Consider the following 9,999-nt stretch of genomic DNA (forward strand, 5'->3'; position numbering starts at 1 on the left):
ATTCTCTATGATTTTTGGTGTTCAGACTATCAAAACAGAACTGAGAGACATGAGTTTGCTTGCAGTTTAAAGACAGCATAAAAACTATATATAAAACTCAAGTAAAAAGATTTAAACTCACTCTATATTAAAGTAGCTGTGGCAGAACTGACTCATTTTTAAGACTTTCAGCATAAAGCCAACAATTACATGTACTTTTATGATAAGCAGGGACAGGCAAACACAATGTGAATAAGAAGATTTATTGAAATGCTGCAGTGTTAGTTTAACATATCCATTTTATCAGTCACTTATCAAATATCAGATAAATCAAAGTATTAAATTTGGCAGTTGGCCATAAAGGGCACTTCAGTATGTTGAAAAGAAAAAAAAAAAAAAGTTGTGTATCTATGAGGGAGCAACCTTTTTCTATGACAGTGCTTTTACTTCAAACAAGCTTTATCTGGATCAACGGTGTTGCATTACCAGCATATACACATATTTCTTAAAAAAAAAAATGCAATAATTCCTCAGTCATGTCTGATATTAGACTACGTTTAAACAATTTGTTACCACATCTGCATGCATTAGTTCACTCAGCCAGCGGTTTGTACCCGTCTTTACTGTTTACATGACATCAGTTCATTTGTAATAAGAGAATCGCCTTCATTCAGAATCCCACTGCAGGCTGCATGCAACACAGTGTAGACCCCAGATGCAATAACTCAGTCTATCTGGGAGAAAATTGAAAGTTGCTGGAAGTTTGACAACAGCTGATAAGGTGCTGTCACTGCAGGGCACTGACCACTAAAAGCAAACAGTGTAGCTTTAAAACAACAGGAATGGTGAAATACTGAGGTGGAGACACCCCCGCCCCCCTCCGTCGTAAGAGTAGAAAGTGTTTTGGCTCAATGATAACTCACACAGGACAGTTGCTTCACTGAAGCATCCAGTTTTACAAAAAAACAAAACAATTAAAGAGTGTTTTTTAAGGCAAAAATCAGGTGTTCAGGCTTTTTTTTTTTTTTAAACATGCAAAAATCTGCACACAACAGTAAGGCGCATTTCAATACATCACAGGCAAGCGTGGACATATCAAGCAGACTATCAAAAATAAGCTCAATTTATGGCCAAATACATAAAATAAAATAATAATAATAATAACAGTTTTCACACTGTCTTCTTGCAAAAAAGAAAAAAACTCTGCTCTTCAGCATACCATTATTTCGAGCATGCAATTCTGCCAATATACAAAAACAATCCTATTATAGAGGTCTATAAGGCACACATCTCTCACACACTCTTGAAAGTGTTCACTCTTTTTCCAATTGAGTCATTCATTTTAAGGACCAGATGTAAACAAAGCTGAAATGGAATGGTATAATCTAAGGATAGTCCTCTACCACACGTGTAGAGGCTTTCTGATAAAACTCTGTCCTCTCATAAAACACACATGTATACTTTGAAATGTAAGGGTTAAATAAATGGCGTTTTTGAAGTGCTTTCTTGAACATTGGTTAAACCTCCAGTTATTTGTCTCCCCCTAGAGGCGATTCTTAGCCATCACCAGTGACTGTTGTCGGGATAGCTGGGCACCGCCGTAGGGTACTGTGGCAAACTTGGGCCTTGGGCAGTCTGAGCGACGGCGTTAAGCCCCGCTTCCCTCACCGGTGCACTCTTCCACAACCCGGTGCTCCACTCTTCCTGAGCTCGCTGCATACTACCGCCACCACCACGGTACATTCTGTGCACCTGGAGAGAGTGGGTGTGTTAGGTAGTTGTTGGTGTGCTTTGGTGTCTGCAAGGAACTGTGTGCACGTTGACCCACACAAAGGTAAAGGTAAGTGCGTGTGCATTTTCAGCATAGGCGTTCACTCACCTTAATGAGAACCAGTGCCATTAAAGCAGTCACCAGAGTGAAGAGCAGAGTTGTGATAAGCATCACTACAGCAGAGCCCACATTTTGGCTGAAAAACGTCACTGTTGCAATCCAGCCGCTTTGTTGTGTTGGTGAGGGTGAGATGGAGTTTTATGGGTTAGTGTATCAGACAGTATGCACTTAGCAAAGTGGATTTAATACAAATGCAATTTAAAGTTTTATTTAAAAAAAAAAAAAAAAAAAGAGCCACGAAGCAGTGAGAACTGAGGCATAGCGACAAACAGCACAGCAATGATCAGCTAACACATCGACCAAAAGTCTTATTATCATTACTTCTTATTATTACTTCCTACATTTTTAAAGATTTTCTGGCCTGGTTCTTATATGGAGTGTTTCTTTTTACTGAAGCATTCAAGGCTTTACACAGCTTGCCTCATTCACCCATTCATACAGACATTTTTCTACACGCAAGTGTTTTCTATCTAACATTCACACTCTGAAGAATGCATCAGAGAGCAACATGGGGGGTCAGTATTTTGCCCAAGGATACTTTGGCATACAGATTGGAGCAACCAGCGACCAAACACGACTTGCTGAGGTTTAGCTACCCCTGTTTTCATGTTTTATATTAACAAAAAAAAGAAAAGAAAAAAAGATACTACTTGACCTACACTTACTGGCCACCTTCATGGTCATTACGTACACCTTACCAGTACCAGGTTAGATCCTGTTTTGCTGTCATAACTGCCTTAATTCTAGGTGACAGATACAACAACGTCCTGGAAACTTTTCAGTTCATAATCTCATGATATCGTCACAAAGTTGCTGTAGATTTCTCTGCTGACCAACCATGATGAGACTCATTGCACGACATCTCAAAGTTGCTCTATTGACTATGTGCATGTTAGCATATGCTACTTCCGGTGTGGAAACTCCTGTGGGGAGGCTTTGTTCCCGGTGTCCTATTCGCGCCTGGTTTACGGTCCAAAACAAGTTAAGCAAATGAATGAATCAAGCGGCGATTTACATTTCTATAGATATCTCGGGCATTTACCCAATATATCTGTAAATGATGTTCATCGACTTGTCGATATTTTTTCCCCACGCCTCAGAGCAGAAGAGAAAATGGATTCAAATGTTATATTTCTCAGCTGTCCCTCGTTTATCGCGGGTGTTATGTTCTAAAAATATTATTATTATGTTTAAATCATAATAACTGTGACTATACAGAGATGTGCTTCTGAATGTGGACGATGTGTCTTCTGCTGCAGTAATGCAGTTCTGCTTGTGTTGAGTGATGTAAACAACTGATCGATCTAAACTCTTTAAACGTCAAAATCGATCATTAGATTTTTTATGACACAACAGTGGTGAGTGTTCCCACCTTCTGCTCTTTGTAACTTAACGCGATCTTTCCGTTTTCGAGTTTTGGACATGATTTTGGAGTATATCTTCGCAGTAGCGATTGACCGCAAAGTAAAGCTACCGGAAATGTACAACCCCACATCCGGTCTCAAACCAGGAAGTTAGCATTTTCTCGTGCACAGGGTCAATTGGATTGAAATCTGGTGACTGTGGAGGCCATTTGACCACAGTGAATTCACTGTCATTTTCTTACATGCTGTCATGCCAAATTTTGACTCCACGATCCAAATGTTGCAGTAAAAATTAAGACTCATTAGACAAGGCAACATTTTTTTCAATCTTCAGTTATCCAATTTTGAGAAGCTTGTGTGAATTATGGCCTCAGGTTTCCTGTTCTTAGCTGGCAGGAGTTTTCCCTACAGTGGTCTTGCTACATCCCTTCATTTTAACGAGTGGTTACTTTTCCTTTCTATCAGCTCAAATCAGTGTGGCCATTCTCCTCTGTCATCAACAAGGTATTTTGATTCAAAGAACTGCTGCTCACTGGAAATCTTTTTGGGACCAGTCTCTGTGATTCTAGAGTTTGTTGTGTGGGAAAATCCCCGTATATCAACGGTTTCTAAAATACTCAGACCGGTTTGTATGGCACCAACAACCATGCAACATTTAAATTTGGGAGCAATATAGCCTCAAAATTAAATCACTATATTTTTTAAGAAAATGTGCCACAATGTAATTATACTTCTGAAGCAGAAAAAAAGACACTAAACACTAAAAATGGTAAAAGATTTTCTATCTGGGATGTTATAATGTGGCTTGGTCTCTTTAACCATTTGCATAACAGCCTTTCCACCATTTAACCTGGTATCATGTACTTTGCCAAACAATATATAACCACGTCAATGATTTGCATCCATTTTCTGCTCTTCCAGTCTATACGCAGTTTAACTAGCTATGCACCAGTGACGTTTGGTTGAACCATTTGTTTACTTTTGGACTGTACACAGCTGCCAGCATCTCTCCTACCTGCCTGTCACCCTAGCCCGGTTGTACTCCACAGTGTGTTTTTGCCTCGAGTGTTGAAAAGAAGTTTGTTCCCTTCAGCTGGAACAGGTTTCTAGCATATTTTCCAAAAGTATTGCGCTATGTTGGGGGTGTTAGAGTAGCTCCCTTTTTACCAAATCTTCAGCAGCAGAAATACACTTCTCACTGTCAGATATGCCTCTTTGTTGTGCATGAGGGACATAAAAGCACAGTGTTGCTATAACGATGATATCACGAATGACCCCCCCCCCCACCCGCCAAAATCAGCAGGTCATCTTGACCATGTCTAAATTAATTGAATGGCTGGCATGTGATTGGCTGATTAGATAAGTGCTTAACAAACAGATGGACAGGTGTACCTAACAATGTGGCCAATGAGAGTACAACGTCTCTAAAAACAGATCGATGTCAGTAATACAGGAAACCGGTTTAGAAACACCGCAACACAAAATGTAAACCACATTATTCTGCAGCTCAAACATATACAAAATAAAAAAAATAAAAAAATAACAATAAAATGCACTTTCATTCTGTATTTACATACAACTGGGTAGATAACAGACCAAAGATGGCAATTATTTTGAATTTTAAAACCGTTTTAAATGTTTCACCTCCTTTATGTTAACTTCATGATTTTTTTTATTGAACAGATGAGAAACAGCCATGTGTGGTGAAAAGCACATTTTCCAGCTGCCTTGATCATCAGAGAGAAACCTTCATGACCCAATCCGATAAAAAAACCCAAAACAACATAAAATAACTAAATAAATAAATAAACTAGCAGCCAACATGTGCAGTGTTCAAAGCAGGTTTGGTTCAACTTACCATGTTCCCCAACCAGGGATGCCGATAGCCTGGATGAGGGCCAAGACACACTGAAAAAAGAAGATGAAGAAGAAGGCCATGAAGTTGAACGAGCTGTCAGCCCTATGAAGAAAATAAGAAAAGAAAATACAAAGATGATACAGTAGAAAAAAAGCCCCAAGGTTTTCCATTTCTGTTGCACAGTTGCTTCTTCCTTCTTGTTGGCAAGATTTGAGTCAAACTACCACACATACTTGCAGAGAAACATGAACAAGTCACAGAAAAGCTGGAAATGTTCTCAGTAAACTCAAAAGATGGGTGCAAATTCAAATCAGAAAACAAGCAGCACAGTCAGAGCTGATCCAACTTTTTGGGGGCTTGTATTCAATTCAATTAATTTTATTTATACAGCACCAAATCACATCAACAGTCGCCTCAAGGCGCTTTATACTGTAAGGTAGACCCTACAATAATATATACAGAGAAAACCCCAACAATCATATGACTCCCAATGAGCAAGCACTTTGGTGACAGTAGGAAGGAAAAACTCCCTTTTAACAGGAAGAAACTTCCAGCAGAACCAGGCTCAGGGAGGGGCGGGGCCATCTGCCGCAACCGGTTGGGTCGATTTCTGTCCGTTCTAAAGAGTTCATTCTATGAGTATTAGGGCTGCATAAGAAAATAAATATTGCCGATACTTTTGAGAAGAAAGTTGAAATTTCAAGATTAAACCGAAAAACTATTTTGAGAAAAAATTCAAAATCTACTTCAAAGTTTTTCAATCTGACCATCTTTTTAATGTCCTTATCGCCACATTATGATTATGTGTTAAAAGAGAAATCATATTCTTCCTAGTTACCAAGAACGATTTTACTAACTCAGAGGGTATTGCAACCGTGGCCGTTTGTCTTGTAACGACAACTGTAATCTTCACGTTTTGACTTTTTCCTCAAAATAGAATTGTGACCTTAATCTCAACGTTTTGACTTTATTCTCAAAATTATGAATAATCTTTTTCTTTCAGTTAGAATTGTTTTATTTCTCTTTTAAATACCAAAAAAGCTCACCTTTTCCGCTTTTATTAACTCATGTGAATTTAAAGACATTAAATTTAACAACCTTTAATTCCTCGCACAATTTAACCCAATGGCAAAAAAGTGCCAAAAGTGTAGTTCCTCGAATGGCCACAAGAGGCTGGTTCCAAAACCAAGTAAATCAACACAGATGCGCAAGTTTAAATGTCCACCGTTATGGGCCAGTATCTAACTTATTTTTGTAACTCATCCTTTTAGATTTTCTTAAGGTTTACAACTAGGGGCGTGGTCACCTTGACAGGCATCTGTAGCAGACTGCTATTTGCTAGTTTTTACCACTATAAATGTGAATCATTGAATGAGACTTCTCCATTATGCTGATATCTTTTAGAGCATGTTTAAGAAAATTATCTGACAAATAATGCACCGACAAAATTTATGGAGGCTTGCTGGCATTAGTGGGGACTTGGCATTTCACACTGATTTAATATGGTCATTTTAGTTCCAGAAAAACTAGATTGAGATAGCTGTAAAGCTCAAATAGAAGCTTCAAGCTATGGATGTTGTAATCCCATAACCTTAAATTCATGTGGATATAGTACACATGAAGCATTAATTTCACTGTTTAGTATTTTTTTTTTAACCATTTGGTAATAAGTACCAATTGAAAAAGTTTTTCATCACAAGTTAAGTTTGTTTCCTCGACCCCAAAAAACAAAATAACTTATTCAGGAACATTTCCCTTATATTCAAAATGTTATAACCTGTTACTGTAATGTACACATCAAATTCATAATAAGATTAATCCAATATACACAAAAAGTATCCCATGTCAAGATATTCTTGTCAGTCTGAAAACCGATTGTCATTTTAAATATCTCTATCTAGCCTTATTATTACTTTAACCTTCAGATGAATCTATTACCCTGAAGGAAAGATCAGAGATGAACTGTAACATGATATTATAAATCTTTATAGAGTACGTTCTATATGTTGACAACACACCCCACTTTAGCTTCTAAGTTAAAAGGCTTTTGGTCAATTTTCAACCAATAAATCCTTAAGATGATCTTGAAGACCTCGGTGGATGGAAGTAAAATTTTAATGGATTATTAACATGATGCCACTCCACACGCTTAGAAAGTTTTACCATAATTTATGATAAACATTTGAAGCCATCATGTTTACAGAGAGTGAGACATACATGCATGCAATCAAATGCTAACAAAAACATACATGTCCCTGGTGGAGGCGATCATAATCTTCCTCATCTTTCCTGAACATACTGACACAAAATTACACATGCAGATAGTAGTACGTAAACCCGTGAAACTGAGAGCTTTGAATCAGATATATAATCTTCAGGAAATACTTTTAGACCACTTTTCTTGACACGCGGTGCAAGCAGCTCTCTTAAGCTCACTCAACATCTAACTGATTCAAAGCTATGACTTTTTTAAGAGACATAAAAAGTCTTCTAATTTAATGCTTCTAAATTAAGATAAAACCGAGTTTATTTGACTTTAAAAAGCTTAGAAACACTGTGTTTAACCAGATACTTACTCTGAATGGCATTACCTTGGCAAAGGAATCCTGGAGTCATTTTTGACCAGGATATGTGCTTCAATGCGCATATTTACCAAATATGGCGCACTGCTTTCTTGCATTTGCGCAATATGTCTAAAATTAGAATCGTCATGTCTAAGAGTCATGGTGAAATAGTAGTTCATGCATCTTTATTTGTAGGCTCGAGTATTGTAATTCATTATTATCGGGTTGTTCTAAAAGCCCCCTGAAAAACCTTCAGTTGATCTTAAAACTCATATATAATGACCCTATTGTTTACAATACTTTTAGTATTGCCCACAGCAAAGGAAATACAAATAACAGGATATAATGCCGCATAGTCCACAGGTGTGATTGCCCCCCCCCACTAGTTTTGTTAACTGGGTTAATGCTTGTTTTTTTTTTTTTAACTGGGTCAGCAAACCAGGTCTCTGTGACAGGGGCCTAAATGACTTTGTTTCATTTATTTGTGTACAATGCTAAAAACTATTGGGTTTAAGAATTCATGCAGCCGCTAACAATTAACTGGAACTGCAGCCCTGGAAAGATAACAGGGGTGTTCTTTAAAAAAAATTAAGAAAAAAGAAAAAAAAGTGAAGAGTAAAAGTAAAACCAGTAAAACCTGCACCTTTTGGCATAGCTCTGGAATAATGCAACTAGATACAGATGAATTTTCATTTTCCCTTGATCTATATTATGTTTATTGCTGCTTTTTAAGCATTCCAGACTGGAAAACAAAACAAAACAGCTTTTGCCGTAGAGCCTTTGCTCATTATAGTCTTCTTCTTTGGAACATGCTTGAAAGCCATTCGTTTTTCTCTCTGCCAGTTTTACTCCCTGGGTAAACATTTGACTTTGATCATGTGTCATCTGAGTTTGTTTTGCATTTATAAGAACTTTTTAATGTACGCCTGATGTTATGCTAAAGTTGTAATGTATGCATGTGTGTAATCAGAAGCTGCTCATAAATTTAGGGCAATTACTAAATGATAACTGACCTGAAAGCTTTGTAGAGTGGTCTAAACCAGCAGGTGTAACTACAGGGGCAGAAGAGGATGAGCCAGAGCAGGGAAAAGCCAAAGTTTGTGGCACCTCCACCCCCGGCCCACCAAGCAATACATCCAATTAAATTTACGCACAGCGTTCCCGAATACACTGCAAAGAGGAGAAATAAGCGTGCGTGAAAAAAAGAAAGGGAAATAAGTACTTTCTCAGCAAAAATGGAAGGAATCCATATGCTTCCTGTTCTGAAGAAACTGAAGACACTTACTCATCCAGAGGATATAGACTCTGCGTACCAGAAGCTGGTGGGGCGCAGGTATTTCCTCTTCAATGTTCTGGTAAAAACATGGCTTTATTTTGACAAACTTGGGCAGGGGTGGAAAGTTATTGGCCCGCTCTGAAACAAGAAGCAAGATTACATCATAAACGTACTGCCATAGTAATAGTTTTTATTTGAATATATCTGAATACAGTGCAGGGAGGGAGAGAGAGAGAAAATGAGGTATAGTGGAGTTGTACTTTAAATAAGAAGATTTCAAACATGAGGCTTGGAGGCCAAAACTGGCCTGCTAAAGGGGTCCAATGTGGCCCACTGGAAGGTTTTTGCAGGGAGTAAAAATTGCATTCCAAGTATTTTGCAGCCCACCCCTTCTTTAGATAGACAGATAGTAACCAACCTGCCATTTTGAAATTCCACGTCTTCCCTGAAAAAGAGGAATATACAAAAAAGCGACGTAAATCTCCACACATTTTTAAATTATATATTTAACTGTCATTAATTTTCTGCCAGTGCTAACCTTAATTTATACAAATTCAAGCTAACCTTCGACCACTTGCAGGAACAGTAAACCCTCTAATTAGTTCTAACTGCAGATTTCAACTTTGCTCAAATTGAATATCGATTTCAATACGCCAACAGAACACTTTCATCTTTTACCAATGCCAACGTGAAGTTATTAACTCTTTGCTTTACGTGAGACATTTTAGAGTTGATAGCAGCTAAGGCGTGTTTCTAAGCAGTTAGTTGTCGTACAGTAGCAGATATGAGCTCAGTGACTCTTTATTTCACGCTGCTGCTTCATTTGAATAGCAATGGTCTGTACAGCAAAAGGACAGCAAAGACATGTCGGTTTTACCGGGTTAACAGAATATCCTCGCGGTTCAGTCGACGACAGCGGTGGGGTCCTGGAATCATTTAGGAATCGCATGCGCTTTTTCGACCCATCATCTGCGACTGCGCTACCCCGTTCACCACATGTAGTTCAAAACTGTTTATATTCGGCAAGTACAGGGGACCAGTAGAACTACACGTCCCAGCAGCCATTC

General features: G+C 38.2%; 1 protein-coding gene across 1 annotated transcript; it reads right to left on the reverse strand.

The window, feature by feature from the left end:
• Positions 1–232: 232 nt before the first annotated feature.
• Positions 233–9,949, reverse strand: scamp4 (secretory carrier membrane protein 4). The gene is made up of 7 exons (XM_006809386.3): positions 9,810–9,949; positions 9,351–9,377; positions 8,942–9,070; positions 8,670–8,826; positions 5,093–5,194; positions 1,859–1,976; positions 233–1,731 (listed from the first exon to the last, which is right to left on the reverse strand). The coding sequence occupies exons 2-7, from the start codon at positions 9,355–9,357 to the stop codon at positions 1,543–1,545; spliced, it is 702 nt and encodes a 233-aa protein (XP_006809449.2). The 5' UTR covers positions 9,358–9,377; positions 9,810–9,949; the 3' UTR covers positions 233–1,542.
• Positions 9,950–9,999: the final 50 nt, after the last annotated feature.

This window comes from Neolamprologus brichardi, chromosome 23 (assembly GCF_056152115.1).
Source record: "Neolamprologus brichardi isolate AB-2024 chromosome 23, ASM5615211v1, whole genome shotgun sequence".
Classification (NCBI taxonomy): Eukaryota; Metazoa; Chordata; class Actinopteri; order Cichliformes; family Cichlidae; genus Neolamprologus; species Neolamprologus brichardi.

Bases quoted from the DNA above. Each gene is read 5' to 3' on its own strand.
- scamp4 (XM_006809386.3), bottom strand. The intron at 1,977-5,092 runs GTAAGTTGAACC...AACACAACAAAG, and splicing joins ATCCCTGGTTGGGGAACATG to CGGCTGGATTGCAACAGTGA. The intron at 1,732-1,858 runs GTGAGTGAACGC...CACTCTCTCCAG, and splicing joins TGGCACTGGTTCTCATTAAG to GTGCACAGAATGTACCGTGG.